The sequence below is a fragment of the Lepidochelys kempii genome, chromosome 4 (genome assembly GCF_965140285.1).
Source record: "Lepidochelys kempii isolate rLepKem1 chromosome 4, rLepKem1.hap1, whole genome shotgun sequence".
In the NCBI taxonomy this organism is placed as follows: Eukaryota; Metazoa; Chordata; order Testudines; family Cheloniidae; genus Lepidochelys; species Lepidochelys kempii.
In genome coordinates, this window is record NC_136383.1 from 52,097,691 (window position 1) to 52,121,279 (window position 23,589).

The window sequence follows — 23,589 nt, forward strand, 5'->3', positions numbered from 1 at the left end:
GATTATGAGTAACTAAGTAAAGTTATTTTGAATGTTTAAAGGAACACTGTCAATACTGGTAGGCCAAAAAGCTAATTTACCAGCTGATTTTTGATGGTATATATACATGATGTAGTAGCTTGTAATTTGCCCTTTCTATGCCTGTCTGTTCTTATGATTAAGCACTGTATTGAAAATTATCATTATCTGTAGTGCTTGCAGAGAAATGCTACTCTGGCTTTGTTTTTCTAAGACCACACAGGAGTGTGGGCATTTTCCATTTGCATTCAAAGTCATTTTGGGGGAAAAGAGATTCAGGAATTGTAGCAAAATTACATTTGTAATTTTAAAGGTACCATAAGTAATATTTTGGGTTTGACAATCTTGAAAGTGTTCCTTTAATCCTACATTTTCCTCTAAACAATGAAAATGAAGTAATGAATAAACCAGATTTGTATATATAGGACCACAGAGACTTCTGACCCTTATTTTTTTACATGTTAATATCAAGCACCACACTCCTTTTCTTGTTTCCCCCTCCCCCTCCTCCAATAAAGAAGAAAACCCAGGACAGGTTAAAATATGCATTTAATTTTATTCTGCATTATCATCTTATTTTACTGAAAAAGTCTAGGGACACATTTCTGAAAACAGCATGTGGAAAGATTAATCCCTTTGTGGGAGAGAAGAGTGCAATGTCGTCTATAGGGAAAAAGCTGAGAAAGAAAAAATTGTGATAAAAACAAATTAAAACAAATAATGGGTGGTGAGATTGTATACAGGAACCAATAAATACTTTGTTCTACAGAAACATATTAATATGTGACAAGAAAACATGAGAACTTAATTGACAATTTGTAAAATGAAAGGAGGAAAGCTTATTATAAAACCAACACTCGGTTTACAGTGAAGGAAATGCCTGTACCGATTTGATTGTCAAGGGGATTGGGACACACACTAATGTTGTCAGTGGAAGACAGGGAAACAACATGACTGACAATGTAGCTATAAATCAGCAGCACAGGCAGAAAGGTTTCCTCCTGATTCTGAGATGTCAAATATTTGGTATTTTCACACTTTATCAATGAAAAACAGTTGGTGGTAATGCCGGCATACTGTACATGTCTAGCAATTATCATGGAAGAAATACCAAGAACTTTACAGGTTTCAGTTTTCAGACAAGGCTGTAAATACTCAATTTGACAGCAATCAATGTCTCAAAGGAGGTGCTTAGCACCTCACAGTATCTGGCTGTAAGATATCAAAGAGTACTTTTGCATAAATAATTGATATGATGTAGAATGAAATGGAATTTTTTGAGGGGAGTGTGAAACAGAATGAAACATTCTGTTTGTGTGAAGATATATGTTAAAAAGAGATAAGGAGATAGTCAGTAAATCCAGAGGAAGGGTTACTCACAGAGCAGAATGTTAAGTGTGTGTATAAGTCTCTGAAGGATTGGGACCCAACTACACAGCAGAGAATAGTGAAAGTATATTGTTATATAGGACACCTAACTTCACAGATAAATTAGATAAATCTTATCACCTGAGTTATTACATTACACATAATGACATCTGTGATTTGGGTCAAAAGAAACTGTTTAGTATGTAAGTGCTGAGAAAACTTGCAACGTTTCTTGAAGAGATTTAAAAAACCTCTATCAATTAAGATGTACCTTTATGATAATGAAATTACAGTTCCAAAGACTAAAAAGTATATCTCAGGATGCATACAAGTGGTATGATACTGTGTTGTATTACTGAAGAAACAGTATGTGATGATAAGGAGGACTTGTGGCACCTTAGAGACTAACAAAAATTTATTTGAGCATAAGCTTTCATGAGCTACCGCTCACTTCATCAGATGCATTCAGTGGAAAATACAGTGGGGAGATTTATATACACAGAGACAATGAAACAGTGGGTGTTACCATACACACTGTAAGGAAAGTGATCAGGTAAGGTGAGCTATTACCAGCAGGAGAGCAGGGGGAAAAAACCTTTTGTAGTGATAATCAAGGTGGGCCATTTCCAGCAGTTGACAAGAACGTCTGAGGAACAGCGGAGGGGGAGAAGGGGATACAAACATGGGGAAATAGTTTTACTTTGTGTAATGACCCATCCACTCCTAGTCTTTATTCAAGCCTAAGTTAATTGTATCCAGTTTGCAAATTAATTCCAATTCAGCGGTCTCTCGTTGGAGTCTGTTTTTGAAGTTTTTTTTGTTGAAGAATTGCCACTTTTAGGTCTATAATCGAGTGACCAAAGAGATTGAAGTGATCTCCGACTGGTTTTTGAATGTTATAATTCTTGATATCTGATTTCTGTCCATTTATTCTTTTACATAGAGACTGTCTGGTTTGGCCAAGGTACATGGCAGAGGGGCACTGCTGGCACATGATGGCATATATCACACTGGTAGATGTGCAGGTGAATGAGCCTCTGATAGTGTGGCTGATGTGATTAGGCCCTATGATGGTGTCCCCTGAATAGATATGTGGACACAGTCGGCAACGGGCTTTGTTGCGAGGATAGGTTCCTGGGTTAGTGGTTCTGTTGTGTGGTGTGTGGTTGCTGTTGAGTATTTGCTTCAGGTTGGGGGGCTGTCTGTAAGCAGGGACTGGCCTGTCTCCCAAGATCTGTGAGAGTGATGGGTCGTCCTTAAGGATAGGTTGTAGATCCTTGACGTGTTGGAGAGGTTTTAGTTGGGGGCTGAAGGTGATGGCTAGTGGCGTTCTGTTATTTTCTTCGTTGGGCCTGTCCTGGAGTAGGTAACTTCTGGGTACTCTTCTGGATCTGTCAATCTGTTTCTTCACTTCAGCAGGTGGGTATTGTAGTTGTAAGAATGCTTGAGAGAGATCTTGTAGGTGTTTGTCTGAGGGGTTGGAGCAAATGCGGTTGTATTGTAGAGCTTGGCTGTAGACAATGGATCATGTGATGTGGTCTGGATGAAAGCTGGAGGCATGTAGGTAGGCATAGCGGTCGGTAGGTTTCCCGTGTAGGGTGGTGTTTATGTGACCATCGCTTATTAGCACCGTAGTGTCCAGGAAGTGGATCTCTTGTGTGGACTGGTCCAGGCTGAGGTTGATGGTGGGATGGAAATTGTTGAAATCATGGTGGAATTCCTCAAGGGCTTCTTTTCCATAGGTCCAGATGATGAAGATGTCATCAATGTAGCGCAAGCAGAGTAGGGGAATTAGGGGACGCGAGCTGAGGAAGCGTTGTTCTAAGTTAGCCATAAAAATGTTGGCATACTGCGGGGCCATGGCAGTGCCCATGATTTGAAGGTATACATTGTCCCCAAATGTGAAATAGTTATGGGTGAGGACAAAGTCACAAAGTTCAGCCACCAGGTTAGCCGTGACATTATCGGGGATACTGTTCCCGACGGCTTGTAGTCCATCTTTGTGTGGAATGTTGGTGTAGAGGGCTTCTACACCCACAGTGGCCAGGATGTAATTAAAGGCTGCATCATATACTCAAGGGGTCAATGTCAAGGGGTGAGTTCCTCACCCTCATTCTAGCCACTTTACACCATATAACAGGGCTGGAGAATAATGAACGGGACCTAAAAGCTCTGTATCTGGGCAGAGGAGGATTCCCTTGGGATAGGAACTAGAGTCAGCTGCCTCTTCAGGGGCACCTTGCAAGCACTGGCACACAGGTGTGCCTGTAGATTCCAGGCAGGCCTGCAGCCCAGGAAACTGTCATAACTCAGACAGCCCTGGGGGCCTAAGTTACACCAGGGGCCTCTCTAGTCCCTGGACAAGCCCAGGATCAGATAGGCACAAAGGTGGCTTAAAGCCACCTTAGCACTCCCCGACCCCCAGGCTGAAGTTTTGTTCTATGCCTCTAAAAGGTATGTCTTGACTGCAGAATTTATTTGGACAGTGCCCCTAAGCCCCCTCCTCTTCACATACCCAAGGCACTTAAGTTAAGTGGTACTTCCAAATGGGGCTAGCTAACATGGCTAAATATCTGGGTTAAAGCCCTGGTTCCTCTTTCACACAGATTGGTAATCCAACCACTTTGCAGTGAGGATGCACGCTAAATCACTTGAATGCATGATAGTCCTCTATTGTAGCCTTCCCACCACAGTTCCCCATGTGGGCCAGACAAGTTCCTTTAAAATTCCCTGGGACAGAAACATAGAGCGGTTCACCTTACTGCAGCACATATGAACCATGGGAGATGCCCCCAGAAGTCTCAGTGACACACGCTGGGGAGTGCAGCACGAGTGAGGACACAGTAACTAGGGTACGGCTCTGCAGTATGGCTACTCAAACTCAAGCTAGGCTAACCTGCAAATCACCCAGGCTAACTCCGAAGTGGAGACATACCCTTAGAGGCACAATACTGAATCTCAGCGAAGGCTTCATGGGCAAGCATTCCCTGACTTTTGGAGCCGTAAGTGGGCAACACATACATCTAAACATACATTTTTGGAGCTTGATCTTGCACTGCTCTCAGAGAGTAGAATGCAGGTGTGGGGTCTCGGTATGGAATATTAAATATTTATGACTTATGCAGTGCGCAAAAGTGTGCAAGGACTTTCAGAGCAAATACACAGGTATGATCCCTAACCTGACAAGTTTATAATATAATTTTACTGTAACTCAATAAGTGAAAATAAAAAAATAACAAGGAAGATGAAGTGAAGAAATGCAATGGTCACAGCAAAACATTATACAGTTACTTGACTATGTAAGTGCACACATCTCAATGGTTCCACTAAAGTCAGTTTTTTAAAATAGCAAATTATGCCACTTTGGAAGGCAACGTTAAAGCAGCACATTTTTATGCATCTCAATCAAATATCTTTCAGTGGTAGATTAGCACTAAAAGATCTTGAGGAAGTAGTAAGTTTTAAGGAGGGATTTGAGTGTTAGCCTTCTACTTATTATCTGTTCATATTTTATTTACCATCTTCATATTATTAGTTTTCTTTTGGTATCTTTGTTGCATATGCTTCTTTTGTTCTCATAAATAACCTTAGACTCTATGATCTGTTTCTGTAATCTCAGAACACAGTTAAAACAGATTAATAAGCTTTATCAACGTGCTCAAAGAAAGTTGGCGTATTACCAGTTTTTCAAGATTTATGTTTAATATACTATATTGTCTTTTTTTATCTTGAAAGGTTATTCGAATGTTTTCTTAGAAGTGCTGGGTTTTTTTTATTGACTTCATAAAAATTCTGTGTTTGTTGCTTTGTGTATGATGATATATGGGACACCTTCAAAATATAATACATTAACAAAATATTTCAAAAACTCTGTCTCGGTTCAAAGAAAGGAACATAGGAATTGCCATAATGGATCAGACCAGTGGTTCATCTATTGCAGTATCCTGCCTACAGTAATGGCCAGTACAAAATACTTCAGAGCATGGCAGATGAACCCTTTGACTAATGCAACCTCTTAACCATATACTTGCAGACAAGTGACTCTCTGATGTTTATATAGCATCTAGTCCAATGGAAAGCTATTCTGAACAGATCTTCTTTGGGGGTGGGGGTGTAAGAGTGAGTGTGTGAGAGAGAGAGTGTAAAAAGAAAAGGAGTACTTGTGGCACCTTAGAGACTAACAAATTTATTTGAGCAAAAGTTTCGTGTGTGTGTGTGTGTGTGTGTGTGAGGGCCGTCCCTACCCATACACAAACTATGCAGCTGCATAGGGCACCAGGAAATTTGGGGCACCAAACGGCACCAAATTTCCTGGTGTCCCACGCAGCTGCATGCTGCTTTAGCGGCCAGCCCAATCCCCCAGACAGCTGAGCTGGCCGCTCGTGGGCTGTGCACAGCAGGGCCCAGGAAAGCTGTCCCCGCCCCTGCCCCACCCCGTCCCCTCAGCCCCATCCCTGCTCTGCCTCCACCCTGCCTCTTCCCACCTCTGCTCTGCCCCCGCCCTGCCCCCACTTCCCCCCTTCCCCCCAAACCCTGTCCCCTGAGCTATGCATCCCAGGGGACTGCAGCAGGGGCCGGGGTCGGGCCCGCCCTGCACTCACTGGGCGGCTGGAAGTAGAGTGATCCAGCCCCAGCCCGTTCCACTCCGCCGACTCCCAGACGTGCCACTGGTGAGCCCTTCCCACCTTCCCCCAAGCCTGGGAGCCGGGGGAGCAGAGCAGAGCAGGCTGGGGCCGGGTCGTTCCACTTCCCACCTACCCATGAGTGCGGGGGCAGGCCCGACCCCTGCTGCCTTCCTGCATTGGCTGCTCCTGCCTCCCAAAGCCCTTGGGCGCAGCCCCCCACCCTGTGGAAGCCTGGGACGCCCACTCCCACCCCGGAAGCCTGGGCCCGCACCCCCTCCCCCCGCAGGGGGGCTGCATAGCGCACCACAAACTCTAGGGACGGCCCTGGTGTGTGTGTGTAGGTAAATGAAATCCACCCTCAGGTGTTATAGTATGCTCAGTATTGAACGGGAAGAAGGAAGAATGATAAAAGTGAATTTTTCAACCATTAACATTTTGGAGAAGAAAGACTTGTCTCTGAAATATTTTACACAAGGTGGCAATTATGGCATAATTACTTGTGTCCAGTTCAGCATACAGATGGAGATTACTCTGCTGTGCATTGTTTGAGGTAAACATTCACTTTAAAACTGTGGTTACTCCATTTTTCTCAGGTTTCAGAGTAACAGCCGTGTTAGTCTGTATTCGCAAAAAGAAAAGGAGTACTTGTGGCATCTTAGAGACTAACCAATTTATTTGAGCATGAGCTTTCGTGAGCTACAGCTTATGCTCAAATAAATTGGTTAGTCTCTAAGGTGCCACTGAAGGAGTTAATTATTATGCATTAATTGCTCAGCTCTTGTTTGGTGTGTGTCTTGCTGGTGGAAAAACTAGCCAATTTCCCATACATATAGTGCACAGTAAATTTGTCACAGATGTTGTACTGAGTTTGCAGGCACATGGACAGACTCCCCTCTTTATGCATTGCAGTCTATAGGCAGAGTGGTGCATAGTATATTTACAGAGCCAGCACCAAGGCAATTATCGTTTGCACTTCACACCAGCACATAATACCTCCTGTATGGCAAAAGTAGAGTTGCAAATAGCTGCACTTTTGGACCCCGGTGGTAATTCACAGCAACTGTCTGATGATAGGTTGCCAGTCCTAAGAGTTCAATGCTTTCCTGGCTGTGGGCAATGCCTCTAACACATCAGGGAGGGGAAATATGGGATCTGATGCTGGCTGAAAGACCTTTAAATGCAACTCCATCAACAGATGTTCTTGAAAATGTGGCTGCATTTCGTTGTTACTCTTTAATATCTTTAGTGACTGGTTGGCTCAGTGAACAAGCTGTGTGGACTACTTGTAGGATACTGTATGTGGAGTAATGATCTGGACGTCAGACAAACCTACTGTCCAATGTGGTTTTCTCACTGGTATGATTATGAACTGTGCAAATCCTGAAAATGAACTGAGGTGCACGAAAGGTAGTGCAGACTTCACTTTTTGACAGGAAATGTGCCCAGAAGTAGGGTGCTTATTAGTACCTCAGAAATGTTGGAAGAACAAGCTACTACATTTTTTCAAAGTTGTTTGTGTGGGAATTGTATGTACACATTTTAGTAACATATGACAGGATGTGGGCATGTAACTCCAAACTGACCCCCTTTGCAATATACAACTTGTACACACAATATACAATCTCTCCTCTTTCCCCACCAACTACTCCCATTGTGAATTGTGTTTAATTCTCTTTTAATACACTCGAGTGAAATGTCCATTTTACAAGATACTCATTACCTTTGATGGAGGATAGAAACTATTTCCATACCTGTATGTTTCTCGAGATCTGCAAGAGTGTCCTGGTACATGTTGAGCATCTGTTCACAGTGTGCAATAACATTTTTACGCATATTGTCCCAATGTGGAGCAAGGTCCCCAAGCTCTTTTAGGTCCTGATTCCTGCATCAAAAGGAAAAAAAGATGGCATGAGCCCAAATACAGTATGTTAAGTAGGGCTGTGAAATGATTTAAAAAAAATAATCCCGATTAATCGCACTGTTAATAATATAATCCCATTTATTTAAATATTTTTGAATGTTTTCTACATTTTCAAATATTTTGATTTCAATTACAACACAGAATACAAAGTGTACAGTGCTCACTTTATATTTATTTTTATTACAAGTATTTGCACTGTAAAAAAACAAACAAAATAGTATTTTTAAGTCACCTAATATAAGTACTGTAGTGCAATCTCTTTATCATGAATGTTCAACTTACAAATGTAGAATTATGTACAAAAAAACCTGCATTCAAAAATAAAACAGTGTAAAATTTTAGAGCCCTCAAGTCCACTCAGTCCTACTTCTTGTTCAGCCAATCACTCAGACAAACAACTTTGTTTACATTTGCAGGAGATAATGCTGCCCGCTTCTTTCTTACAGTGTCACCTGAAAGTGAGAACAGGCACTCGCATGGAACTGTTGTAGCGGCTTTGCAAGATATTTATGTGTCAGAAGCGCTAAAGATTCATATGTCCCTTCATGGTTCAACCACCATTCCAAGGGACATGCTTCCATTCTCCGACAATGACCAATATCAGCTGCTTCAGGAAGAAGCCCTGCAGTAGGCTGTTAGGAGGACACTTTGAGGTGTCCTCTTAACCCTCAGTAATGAGAGATTGGCTCATGCCCTGAAGCTGAAGGGTTTATATCACTTCCAAAGTGCTTGGCTTTTGGTACTGATTATTATTTATGTAAATATACTCCCCGTAAATGTCAATTTTTTTTTTGCATTCTGGTAAACACTTGGCCTCTGATATGTTGTGACAATGGGTTCCATAGGCTAATTATTTTTGTATGAAAGAGTATTTCCTTTTACCGGGTTTGGATTTACCACCTTTCAGTTGCATAGGATGTCCCCTTGTTCTTGGATTATCATTGTCCCATTCATTATTCTGTGTACTTTTTATCATATCTCCTCTATAATCCCAATCTTTTCAAGTTCTCTTCATATGAGAGTCTTTCCTTGCCCCTAATCCTTCTCATCTCCAGTCTTTGTCTCTATTTCTACTATAATCTCTTTTAAGATGGAGTGACCAAACCAGAGCACAGAATTCCAGATGAGGGTGCGCCACTGACTTCTAAAAGAGCATAATATTTTCCATTTTATTGTTATGCATCCTAATATTCGGTTTGGTGTTTTTAACCATCACTGAGCATCGTATGGAGGTCTTCACTGAGCTCCCCACAATGATAGCCGAGGTGAAAGTCTGTCCTGACTGAAGTCAGGGTTATGTTTGACGTTGACTTTATTGAGGTTAAAATTTCATCCTAGGCTTTTTCATGACTTGATCCAGTTAATTGTAATGTGTATGAATAGTTCAAAATATTCCCTTCAGATGTCATTATTTTGTATGGTCAGTACTGAATATGTTTCCTCTAGAGAACTTTAGGCTTCTAAGCAATTCTCCCATTGTCATAACCATGGGAATAAGAAAATGACTTTTGCTATTATTATGGTCATTACAATGGTAGCACACTCTCAACACTATACAAATAGCAAATACATTCATAATAAAGGATATTCTCCATAACTATTTCAGCTACCTTTACTGGTCCCCTAAAACCCTGCATCCACACTAGTAATCATGCATGCATATTTGAAAGTTAAAATTCAGAGTATTAGTCTGGACATGACTTTTGAGCCATGTGGAACAGGGATGCTCAGAGTTTACCTAACCAAGAGCCAGATTGGAAACTTGTCACAAGAGCAAGGACTACATACTGTTTTACACTGTGGATCAGATTGCAGTCACTCTAAAGTAGTCATATTCATGGATTGCACTGTTAAAATGAGCATAGCCATGTGATTCTTATAAAACTCTGAAAAGTACACTTTAGCCACCTTTGGTGCAGGAGTTCAGAAGGAGAAATGGAAATGTTTGTATGTAGGTACAAAGACGACAGTTCCAAACTAATTTGCATGTAAAGGTGAGGGGCCACTTGAAAAGTCTGCACCTTCTGTCAGGGTGGAAAGGTAGGAAAACCTTCAGTTGAGTTGGAGTCTTGTACACCAGTAACTCTCCCAGGCAATGGTGTCAGCACACCAGTGGCCTAGCCTTTGTTCGGTTTTTTTTTTTTTTTTTTTTTTAAGGCATCACAGTGAGGGAGAATTTTGAAGGAAGATTCTGAGGTAGCTTTGTGGATGTTTACAAGGAGCTCCTCCAAGAGTAAGGGACAGTATGGGAGAAAGCACAAAAGTGGTGGTTTTGAAAATGTAACAAGTGGGCAATGGAAACTGGCATCATGGGCCTATCAGAGGCAGGAGTTTTCATCTTGGCAGTGAATGGGAGATGATAGGGTGCAGCTAGGCAGTGAAGGGCCTTGAAAGTGAAGACAAGTATTTTATATTTGCTGTGATTAAGAAGGGGGAGCCAGAAGAGGGATGTGAACAAAGGGGTAACAGTCAAAGAAATGGACTAGAAGAATAATCTTTGCAGCAGCATTCTGCATGGATGTGAGCAGGGCAAGACTGCATTTGTCAGAACTAGAGAGAAGGATGTTGCTGTAACTGAGACATGATGATCAGAGCCTCGATGGGAATTTTAGCTGTGTGGATAGATATGAAAGGTCTTATCTTAGACCTGGTCTACACTACCCCTGCTGGTTGACCTGAGCTATGCAATTTGAGTTACATTAGTAGCATAACTCAAGTCGACATAGCTTAGATCTACTTACCGTGGGATCCACACTACGCTGTGTCGACGGGAGATGCTCTCCTGCCGATATTGCTTCTGCCTCTCATTGAGATGGAGTACAGAAATCAATGAAAGAGCACTCTCCCATCGATTAAGCATGTCTTCACTAGACCCGCTAAATTGATGCCGCTGCATCGATTGCAGCAGTGTCAATTTAGCTCCGTGGTGAAGATAAGCCCTTAGAGATGTTATCCAGAAAGGATCATAGAATCATAGAATCATAGAATATCAGGGTTGGAAGGGACCCCAGAAGGTCATCTAGTCCAACCCCCTGCTTGAAGCAGGACCAATTCCCAGTTAAATCATCCCAGCCAGGGCTTTGTCAAGCCTGACCTTAAAAACCTCTAAGGAAGGAGATTCTACCACCTCCCTAGGTAACGCATTCCAGTGTTTCACCACCCTCTTAGTGAAAAAGTTTTTCCTAATATCCAATCTAAACCTCCCCCACTGCAACTTGAGACCATTACTCCTCGTTCTGTCATCTGCTACCATTGAGAACAGTCTAAAGCCATCCTCTTTGGAACCTCCTTTCAGGTAGTTGAAAGCAGCTATCAAATCCCCCCTCATTCTTCTCTTCTGCAGACTAAACAATCCCAGTTCCCTCAGCCTCTCCTCATAAGTCATGTGTTCCAGACCCCTAATCATTTTTGTTGCCCTTCGCTGGACTCTCTCCAATTTATCCACATCCTTCTTGAAGTGTGGGGCCCAAAACTGGACACAGTACTCCAGATGAGGCCTCACCAATGTCGAATAGAGGGGAACGATCATGTCCCTCGATCTGCTCGCTATGCCCCTACTTATACATCCCAAAATGCCATTGGCCTTCTTGGCAACAAGGGCACACTGCTGACTCATATCCAGCTTCTCGTCCACTGTCACCCCTAGGTCCTTTTCCGCAGAACTGCTGCCTAGCCATTCGGTCCCTAGTCTGTAGCGGTGCATTGGATTCTTCCGTCCTAAGTGCAGGACCCTGCACTTATCCTTATTGAACCTCATCAGATTTCTTTTGGCCCAATCCTCCAATTTGTCTAGGTCCTTCTGTATCCTATCCCTCCCCTCCAGCGTATCTACCACTCCTCCCAGTTTAGTATCATCCGCAAATTTGCTGAGAGTGCAATCCACACCATCCTCCAGATCATTTATGAAGATATTGAACAAAACCGGCCCCAGGACCGACCCTTGGGGCACTCCACTTGATACCGGCTGCCAACTAGACATGGAGCCATTGATCACTACCCGTTGAGCCCGACAATCTAGCCAGCTTTCTACCCACCTTATAGTGCATTCATCCAGCCCATACTTCCTTAATTTGCTGACAAGAATACTGTGGGAGAATATGTCAAAAGCTTTGCTAAAGTCAAGAAACAATACATCCACTGCTTTCCCTTCATCCACAGAACCAGTAATCTCATAAGAGAGCTTTGGATGTAGCCTGGATGTGAGGACCTAGAGAGAGCTCAAAGTCAAAGATGATGCCCAACTTATGGGCCTGAGTGTCAGAAGGATGGTGGTGATGCCCACAGTGATTGAGAAAGGATACGAGGACGATGACTTGGGTGGAGGGGAAGAGTAAGAGCTCTGTTTTAGCCGTGCAGAGCTTGAGTTGATCCAACTACTCTGTAGAGCAGATTCTCAGCTGTTGTAAATAGCTCTATTGACTTTATTGGAGCTACAGCAGTTTACACCACTTGAGAATCTGAACTAATAACTCCACTAGTCATTCTATAAAAAAGGTTTACTGATGCTGTTTGCCTCTCTCTCATAGTGTTATTTGGCTTAACTAATATGTGTAACATGATTTGGGATCTTCAGATAAAATATGCTATGGAAGGGTAAAGTTCTATTATTAAAGGAATAGAAAGACATTTTTGAAGATCGAATGCTACAAATCTTAGCTTATTCTTCTTTGGTTATAAACCATAGTACTTACAGTCAGTGTCTCTCTCATGCTCTCTCTTTTGTTACTTGAGTCTATTGTCTTGCACCCTTATATGTATTTCTCAGCTAATAACGATAAAGGTGATATTTACAGGTATTTTACCTTCATGAACTATTAGTGATGAGGTTTACAATCCAAATAGACTAGATATAACAGACATCATAACAAAGTATTTTCAACCATAACTCAAAAAGAGAATTGTAATGACTTACCGTCATTGAGATAGATAGTAGGAGTACAGATGAGAAAAGTTGTAATAAAATCTTAACATCCAAATACTACTTACTTTATTTTGTGGGGGTTTTTTATTGCTTTCGTTTATGATTAAGGGAAGGAATACTGGCAAAAGCCACTAATATTTAACACTTCCATGCTAAACTCTAGATGTGCATCATGCTTCAGATTTAATTTGATAAGATATCATGAGTCCTGTAGGCCCTAACTATTAGGGGACTTTTTTGCGTTGTACTTATATTCCCCAAAGTTCATTGTCTATACTTAGACACAGTATAACCATCCATGACTTGTTTTTCCTATGTGCTGCTTCCCTGCTGACTTCACATCTCACCAATAATTCCGTATACAAATACTCATCCTTTGTATTAGCTTACAACCGTAATTTACATCTGAGAGAGAGAGGAGAATAAACATATCTTGTCTGACAGAAAATGTTTTTTTTATTTCTGTTGGTGACTCATACCTTGATACAGAATGTATTTTTAGTATATATACTTAACTCTTTACACAGTCCCTCTACATACATTTCACAATGATATTACTAACCAGCATGACTCTGGTTTTCATTTAAGACCTCGCATGACATTCTTTGGTGAACTAGAATGTACAGACCAGAATCAGGAGATTCCTGTAACCAGCCACCTTCCAGCTAGCATTAAGAGGCTCTCAGATCATGTTCAGCTATCCACTCATCACAGTCATTTTAGGGTCCCTGCAGTCAGACATGAGTTACAGCAGTTTTGAAACAGATCATACTTGCAATAGCAACTGAATAAACCTTCAGGCAACTCTAGCATTGGGGAAGGGGTATGAGAGGAGAAAAGAAAGGTGGTGGAGCTGAGTCAGACACAAGGATTGGACCCATAACCTTTAACAAAATGTAGGTTTTGTAAAATAAAGAAGTTCTTCATAACTTCTTAAGCTAAATCCTATAGCCCTTATTTAGAAAACAAGTTAAAAAAAACAAAACAAGCATTTGGCCCAACATTAATAGACATGTTTATTTTAAGTGCAGTTGAAAACAGCTTTTTTTTTTAATTTTTATTTTTTTAAATGCTGACAACCAAAGCACTGCAGTGTTCTGTCAATATATGTGACCCAGAAAGTGAAACTGGCTAGAATCTGACCAGTGTAGTTTCACCATTCAGGCTGAGTAAAAAAGTAAATAGTATAATTAGATAAATGTAAATGAGATAATTTATCTTCATTTTCAAGATCTAAGATGTGATAGGTAACACTGGTAATGAAATTATTTTTTAAAAAAGAACCCAATCCTACTTCCACTGACATCAATGTGAGTTTTGCTGTTGACTTCAGATTTATACCTGTTGAGCAGTGTCCCCAAAAGTAAAACATTAATGATAACTGTGGGATAAACTCAAGTGGCAGGTGGGGAAAAACTACCAAAAGCTATGCTTGTTTGTGTAGGATTGTAAAATGATCTCAATTTCATTAAAGTCAGCCCTCAAAAGAACATACAGGAAAACAGATAATTTGCCAAAGGATTTCCTTTTGGATTTTTAGTGACATGTATGGTTTCCGCAAAACTGCTGTTTTGACCTAGTGAATGTAGCTGCAAGGCTGAAGATTAAGTAGTAGAGGAATGCATCCTGATTCAACAGTTGATATCTCTGGGGGAAAAGGGGAAGGATGGTTGTCAGTTAAGCTGTTTGGTTTTTGAACATATATTATGTGTGTATGAATACATATATATTTTTTTCAGAATGTAGTTATGACAATAGTTGGGCTGACACCACTGGAAACTAAAGTACTTGCTATTTCCTGATCTTTGTCCATTACTTTGGCAGTTAACATATTTTCACAAAGTACTGCTAACTGCCAGTGAGCTCCTCCTCACCTGTATTAAGGGAGAGAGAATAGCTCAGTTCTCATGTTGATGTATTTATGCCAGATGAACACTTAACAAAAACACCAAAGTAAGCAGCGCCCTTATTTACACAGCTGGTTTTAGTGTTCTTTATTAAGCATCCATTAGCAACTGGACTGAAACCAGCTCATTTCACATAGACTATGAAATGGTAATGACTTTTGTTATCTAGTAATCATTAAATACCTATTTGAAATATTATATAAAGAATAGATTAGTAGTTTATAAACATTAAATATTAAAAATTTCTAAATTAGGCCTTTTTCTTAAAATTAGGGCAGTCGATTAATCGCGATTAACTCAAAAAAATTAATCGGGATTAATTGCACTGTTAAACAATAGAATACAGATTGAAATGTACAGTATTAAATTTTTGGAATGTTTTTCTATATTTTCAAATATATTGATTTCTGTAAAAACACAGACTACAAAGTGTACAGTGCTCACTTTATAGTATTATTTTTATTCCAAATGATAATCAAAACAAATAGTATTTTTAATACACCTCATACAAGTACTATAGTGCAATCTCTTTATTGTAAAAGTGTAACTTACAAATGTAGATTTTTTTTGTTACATAACTGCACTCAAAACAAAACAATGTAAAACTTTAGAGCCTACAAGTCCACTCAGTCCTACTTCTTGTTCAGCCAATCGCTAAGACAAATAAGTTTGTTTACATTTACTGGCAATAATGCTGTCGTCTTCTTATTTGCAATGTCACCAGAAAGTGAGAACAGGCATTTGCATGGCACTTTTGCAAGGTATTTACATGCCAGATATGCTAAATATTCGTATGCCCCTTCATGCTTTGGCCACCATTCCAGAGGACATGCTTCTATGCTGATGATACTCGTTAAAAAAATAATGCATTAAATAAAGTTGTGACTGAACTCCTTGGGGGAGAATTGAAGGTCTCCTGTTCTGTTTTACCCACATTTTGCCATATAGTTCATGTTATAGCAGTCTCGAATGATGACCCAGCACATGTTGTTCATTTTAAGAACACTTTCACTGCAGATTTGACAAAATGCAAAGAAGGTACCAATGTGAGATGTCTAAAGATAGCTACCGCACTCGACCCAAGGTTTAAGAATCTGAAGTGCCTTCCAAAATCTGAGAAGGATGAGGTGTGGAGCATGCTTTCAGAAGTCTTAAAAGAGCAGCACTCCAATGCAGAAACTACAGAACCCGAACCACCAAAAAAGAAAATCAACCTTTTGCTGGTGGCATCTGACTCATGATGATGAAAATGAACATGCGTTGGTCCGCACTGCTTTGGATTGTTATCGAGCAGAATACATCAACAAGTGTTGCAGTGACACCTCTGATTGCAGTGTAGACATACCTCTGTTACAAGTAGTGTTGGAAGGATTAGATTTTTTGTCAGTAAATATTGGTAATATCAATTTCACTATACTCAAATCAATAATAATCAAAATTTACAGACAGGCAAAGTAAGGAATATGCTGTTTGAGAACCTATTACAGTTTGACCTAAGGAATTTACTTTGTACCTTTTGACATGTGATGCTGATAATTTGTGCTTTAAAGGTTATAAAGCTTTAACTTTTTTAATCTTAATGCTTAGTATCATTACATAATTATTGTCTGCCTCTGCAGAATTTTCTGCAACTGTGAACATTTAAATCAATAAAAAGATTAAAAAAAATGTTTAAACAAACATCACTATCCATCAAAATTATAAAATATAAAAATTCAATTCCACCAAGCTTAATTAAATGAAAAAATCAGAGTTCCCCTACCACATTGTTTCTAGATCACATATATCATCTTTTATGGATAGGTGCATATACCTTTTTCTTTTAGTGTTAGAAAACGTGTAACATTCTATAATTGGATAGTAGATGTCAGTGGGAACTGGATGTATATATCCAAGGATAGAATTTGACCCTTATTTTCTTTACATTAATAGCTGCAAAAAGTGCACATAGAGAGGAACATATGCCCCTCCTTGTGTAAAGTTCTGTGTATTAAAGTGAAATACATCACTGTATCTTGCATTTAAAAAGTGTTCTATTAGAGATCTTTGAATTCCCCCAGTTTTCAGAGTTCTCCAATGGTGACTCGCATTCAATCTCTGCTACTTCAACAATTAAAACAGGGAACTCTGCTTCTCTATCCTCTTCTCAGAAATCCTCCACGAATCAACATGCTTTGAAGGGAAACTACGTATTTCTTTCACCCACCCTATTTTCTCTCTCTAGATTGGCAGCAAAGAATGTGTTTAGCATTTCATGCCCTCCTGTATTGCTGTATAGTAAAAGTAAGCTTATCTGTAGATAACATTATCACACAACAAACCACAGCATTAGAGACCATTTTAATGCACTGTAACTTTTTTTTGCAGCAAATATGTGCTGCTTTCTGGTGTGATTTTTTTTAAGGCAGCTCTGAAAATTCCTCCTTGCTTTTTTACAGCATTAACCTTTGCTCCAAAGCTAATTATGAGCAAGAGGACAAAGAGCTACATAATTGTGGTAAATTAGTATCTTGTGTCCTTTATACTCTAGTAAAAGGGGTTGTCTAAAGACCAGAGGTGCTATTCATTGAAAGCAATCAGTTTAATTTACACAGGACTATTTTTATTCAGTTCTGCCATTTCTCAATAGATAGGTAGAAGACAGGGTTTTCTCCAACCCACTGCTTATCAGAAAAGACATGCATATACATATGCACTAACATCTTTTCAATGACTGCACATTTTGATGCTTTAAAAAATGGACAGAGAAAGTCATTGTCATTATGTTATAGAATTACCTAGAATAAGGTTTTTAAAAGTCCTTAAGTGGGCACACACAGAAATCATGCACAGTACTAAAAAATCATGAAAAATGTCCTCAATGCAGCCTTTTCATTCTACGCCTTCCACTGTGGCTTCAATCTCTTCTGTTCTCAGTGCAATGGCTCAAGTCCCACAGTCTAAATCATCACATGCCAAATTCAAGAACATTAATACCAATTCCCAAAAGATTGAAGAGATGCTTAGGATCTCCAAAGAACAAAAACAAAAAAGAAGAAAAAAAAGACAAATTATCAGTTTCTCTATCACACTTGAATATTAAAAAGAGAACATAGAAAAACACATGGTTTCAGAACAGGGTCTGAACTTCACCAGTATTCTGTGACATTCGAAGAAAGAATTAAGATAACAGACAAATGGATTATGAAATATTTATTTTATTGGCTACTATATACATTTGTACAAGAAAAGTGTACTGAAGATAGAAGAGAACAGATGTGCCTAATGCAGAAGGACAGCCTGATTGTGCTATCTTCGTACACTGGAAAGAGGGCTCAAGAAAAGTTCAGCACTTCATTATTGTAATTTGCTTATGGACTGTGACCATAAACACTAAGGGCTAAATTTATCCTTGGCATAAGTGGGTGCAACTCCCTTTTAGTCAAGGTTAAATTTGGTTCCCAGGGATTAACAGATCCTAGTGGTAAACTTGTGAAACATATGCCGAAAAAAGCTTCTATTGTAGTATCCTCATTCTCTCACCATTTTGATTTACTATCAGCACAAGCTATGTTTCACTTTTGCAGAATTGTACCGTGTAGCTGCTGACATTTTTTGAAGAATTTACCATACTTAACTGAACTTATCTGCAATCAAGTTTGAAAAAACTTATTTGCTTTTTTTACAAGAAAGATGGACATAAGCAGAAACAAACATCAATTTCCTTCATACCCTAGCCAAAATCTGCCAAAAAACACCACCACAAAGCAGAACAAACACACACCACAAACTGGAAACCCACCATAAAACCATACAAAAAATATGAAACTGAAGTCATTTCCTGGTGTACAACACAGAAACACATTCTTAATAATCATCACCACAGAGCTTCAAACAGGAAAGCAGATGGTCAGGGATGAATCCCCTAAAGTTATTAAAAAAAAAAAAAAAAAGGTCTCTGTTGGCAGGGCCTGTTGAACCCTCCTTGCTGAGTGACTTGAGTAGAATCATCCTCCAACCTCAGAACCGGACTGGACTTCAGAGCGATAGCAAAGATCTGACCTTAAGCCCATGAGAGCAACTCCCTTCCCCTCCAGATTTAAGGTACCTGAAGCCCCATAAAGGGATTAACACTTGAGGGAGGGGAGGATAAGTTAAGTGAAAGGTTAGGTTGAAGTGGGAAGATCTAGGTTAAGAGATAACAGTTAAAGTGAAGCCAGTTTTGAAGAAAATATTATTTAAAATTTTCAGAAGACCCCACATTTTTTGACTGGTTCGATGTGAGCAGCAATGACAGCAAAACATTCTACCAATGATTTTGCCACCAGTGCTTTTGATGTCAATATCAATCTAAAGTTTTCATTTTTTTTAAAGTAATTTTCTAGGCTCTTTCCTTTTAGAGAAATCCTTCAAAACATAAACCACTGTTATGGCTGAAAGTTTGTCCGGGTGATTTACCCTAGAAATCAGTTATTCATCCATTTACAGTGTGGCCACGCCCCCCAGCTGCTATCCCACCAGCATCATAGATAGGGCCTTACCAAATTCAGGACCCTACCAAATTCAGGGCCCATTTTGGTCAATTTCACTGTCATAGGATTTTAAAAATAGTAAATTTCATGGTTTCAGATATTTAAATCTGAAATTTCACAGTATTGTTAACCGTAGGGTTCCCAACCAAAATGGGGTAGTGGGGGTTCACTATTGTATGGGGCTCTCAGTATGGCCACCCTTACTTCTGTGCTGCTGCCTTCAGAGCTGAGCAGCCAGAGGGCAGCTGCTGGCCAGGCACCCAGCTCCGAAGGTAGCACCACCGCCAGCAGCAGCGCAGAAGGAAGGATGCAATACCACACCATGCCCTGCCACACTCACTTCTGCGCCGTTGCTGGCAACAGTGCCGACTTCAGAGCTGGACTCCCAGCCAGCAGCTGCAGAGCTTCCTGCAGTCAGGGGAGAGTCCTGCAGATGGTGGATGTGACCAGGCCTTGGGAGTGGCCCATGCAGAGGAAGGGGAAGTCTTGTCCCTCCCCAGCCTGTCCAGGACTAACAGCTGGAGCCTGGTGCTTGGGAGCCAAAGGGGCCTTGTACAGGCTGTGTGTGTGTGGAGGGGAGTGGTGGCCAGGGCACCCCACTGACCACAGGGCCCCGGGCAGTCGCTCACTCGCCCACCTGTAAGGCCAGCCCGAAAGGGACACCCCCTCCCATACCATGCCATCTCACTTCTGCGCTACTGTTGGCAGTGTCACTCCTTTCAAAGCTGGGCTCCTGGCCAGCAGCTGCCACTCTCTGGCCACTCAACTCTGTGAAATCGGGTTTCCCCTTCAACAGCCAGATTTCACAGGGGAGATTAGATTTCATGGTCTGTGATGCATTTTTCACAGTCATGAATTTGGTAGGGCCCTAATCATGGAAGCCACTGGCTGCCAGTATTCCTACCCCAGGTTGCCGCTCTTTTTGCCCCCCATTCTGCCAAAGTATAGTGAATTTTACACACACACACACACACACACACACACACACACACACACACACACACTTTCTACTAAGTTTCAACAGCTACCCTAGTAGCAACATTGAAACTGTCAGTACCTGCCCCAGCCCCGGAGCAACTGCAACTTCTGTAAATTTGTCACTGGGAAGATGATGAACAGGAGAGGGAAGCAGAGGCATGGATATCTCCTGTATGTGCTTCTGGGGAGATGTGCCACTCAGAGAGAAGACTGGGGCAGCAGATTTTTTCTACCTTCTACCTCCTGTGACCAGCAGGTGTGGACTAGAATTCTTCTTCTTCCGAGGAAGGTTGATGAAATTTATTTGTTCAGCTTTGGCAGGCATGCAGATGCCATGCTGATGGGCGCCAGATAAGACAGACATACTTCTATTATTTACTCTTCCAATGTCACTTTCTTATTTTAATAAGAGTACTAAATTATAGTTAAAATGTAAACACCTGTTATTTTATGTTGTTATAGCCTCACCCAAGAAGCTCATTATTACAATACAATACTTCCTACTTCTGTAATGGTTTGGTAATGTTAATGCACAAGAAACAATATAGGTGAAATAATCCCTTACTATTTTGACCAATGAAAATTAGGAAAGCAATTGAACTGTGCAGCCAGAGTAACTTGATTTCAACACTTTATGTAAAAAACAAAAAACCAAACCAAACCCAGAACACTTGTATTCCCAAACAGGGACAGGCTATCCATTTTATAAATGCATAAACAATATTAAAGAGTAGAATCAAATACTATAATAATTCATCTAAGCTTTATATCACACCCTCATCATTGTATCTGAAGAAAATCATAGAAATGTTGGACTGGAAGGGATATCTAGTTCAATTCTCTGCCTAGATATTGTCTAGACCATTCCTGACAGGTATTTGTCTAACCTCTTCTTAAAAACCTCCAATGATAAGATTCCACAACCTCCCTTGGTAACTTGTTCCAGTGCTTAACTACCCTTACAGTAAGGAAGTTTGTTCTCATGTATAACCTAAATCACCCTTGCTGCATTTTAAGCCCTTTACTTCTTGTCCTATTCTCAGTGGCTAGGGAGAACAATGTTTTACCCTCCTCTTTATAACAACCTTTTACCAACTTGAAAACTTATGTCCCCCTTAAGTTTTCTCTTTGCCAAACTAAACAAACAATTTTTTCAATCTTTCCTCATGCGTCATGTTTTCCAGACCTTTTATTATTTTTGTTTCTCTCCCTCTGGACTTTCCCCAATTTGTCCTCATCTTTCCTGAAGTGTGGTGCCCAGAATTGGACACAGTACACCAGCTGAGGCCTTATGACTGCTGAGTAGACTGCTCCTAATACACACCAGAATGATGTTTGCTTTTTTTGCAACGGTGTTACATTGTTGACTCACATTTAGTTTGTGATCCACTATAACCCCCAGATCCTCTTCTGGGGTATCCATCCTAGGCAATCATTTACCATTTTGTATGTGTGCCACTGATTATTCCTTCCAAAGTGTAGTACGTTGCATTTGTCCTTATTGAATTTCATCCTGTTTATTTGAGACCATTTCTCCAGTTTGTCAAGATCGGTTTGACTTCTAGGACAGGAATGCTGTCCTCCAAAATGTTTGCAACCCCTCCTAGCTTGGTATTGTCCAAAAACTTTATAAATGTATACACTAAGTCATTATCCAAAGTATTTATGAAGATATTGAATAGAACTGGACCAAGGACAGATCCCTGCAGGACCCCACTCTATATCCTCTTCCAGCTTGACTGAACTATTGATAACCACTGTCTGAGTTGGCTTTTCCAGCCAGTTGTGCATCCACCTTATAGTAGGTTCATCTAGGCTATATTTCTCTAGTTTGTTTATGAGATGATCATGTGAGATAATATCAAAAGCTTTACTAAAGTCTAGATATATCACATCTATTGCTTCCCCTCCTATTTACAAGACTTGTTACCACATCAAAGGAGGATACTAGGCTGGTCTGACACGATTTGTTCTTGACAAATCCACCGTATCACTTAATTTTCTTCTACGTACTGATTATTTGTTCCACTGTTTTTCTGGGTATCAAAGTTAAGATGACTTGCCTATAATTCCCTGGTTGTCCTCATTCCTCTTTTTTATAGATGGGTACTATATTTGACCTTTTCCAGTCCTCTGGGATCTCTCCTGTCTTCCCCAAGTTCTCAACAATAATTGCTAAAGGCTCAGAGATCTCTTCAGCCAGTTCCTTAAGTGTTCTATGGTCCTATCCACTTGAAAACCTGTCTAAGTAATGCTTGTTCTTTTCCCCTTTTTAGTCTCAGATCCTATCCCAGTTACACTCATGTTTCACTATATTAGTCATCCAATCACTACTAACCTTTCTGGTGAAAACTGAAACAAAAAAGACATTTAACACTTTGTTCATTGCTGTATTTTCCATTATTGTCTTTGCCACCTTATTGTGTAATGGGTTGATCCTGTCCTTGGTCTTCCTCTTGCTTCTCTTGTATTTATAAAATGTTCTTCATGTCCTTAGGTAGTCTAATCTAATTTTTTGCCTTGACCTTTCTCATTTGTCCATACAAGCTTGTGTTGTTTTATTTATGTTCATAATTTGACCTAGTTTCCACTTTTTCTAGGACTCTTTTTTTGAGTTTCAGGTTTGTTGAAGATCTCCTGATTAAGCCAGGGTGAATACCTTCAGTATGACTAAGGGCTGGATCCACCACTGCTGACAACAAGAGGAGTTTTGCCATTGACTTCAGGAGGTACTGTAGGATGATTCTGGCCCTCACATGCTGCTCCAGTAGCATATAGGGGGTGCAGTGGAGTTCCAAAAGACCATGGTGAAAATTCTTCCACTGCAGGAGCTGCATAGAACCTATGTATGTAGCCCGAGATCCCCCCACCTTGCAAGCCCCACTGAAGTCATGCTAGGGAGCAAAGAGGATGGATTGTGGCTATGGTGTTGTTACTTAGCATCTATGGAAATTCTGTGCAGCAGTGCAGCCCATGGGCATCCACGGACAGGCAGCTGTCTCAGCCCTGACAGCAGCCAAGAATCTGGGTGCCACAAAAGTGGATTAATGCCACCTTTGGCTCCTGCCCACCTTTCCCTGCACTGTGTTTTCTGTTATGCTCCTGGGAGGTCCTTTTCGATTAGATAGGTACATTAATATAAGAAGATTGTACAAAGCACAACATTTGAAACCTGGCACACTTTTAACTAACAAATATAAATTAATTATAGGAAAGTGATGTATATATTCGCTACTCCTACACTTAATTCCAACTGCGTTGCATCTTATTGCTTGTGTTGTAGTAATCTGCACCACTGATGCTGCTAGGCATAAAGCCAAGCTCTCTAAAGAGCAGTTCA

The 23,589-nt window shown here is 40.5% G+C and overlaps 1 protein-coding gene across 3 annotated transcripts in view; it reads right to left on the reverse strand.

The window, feature by feature from the left end:
* Window positions 1-23,589, reverse strand: part of INPP4B (inositol polyphosphate-4-phosphatase type II B) — a 481,293-nt gene that overhangs the window by 133,763 nt on the left and 323,941 nt on the right. For all 3 annotated transcript variants that reach the window (XM_073341212.1, XM_073341215.1, XM_073341214.1), the window contains one exon: window positions 7,763-7,893. In XM_073341212.1, the coding sequence (XP_073197313.1) occupies window positions 7,763-7,893 (131 nt within the window). The remainder of the gene's footprint in view (window positions 1-7,762; window positions 7,894-23,589) is intronic.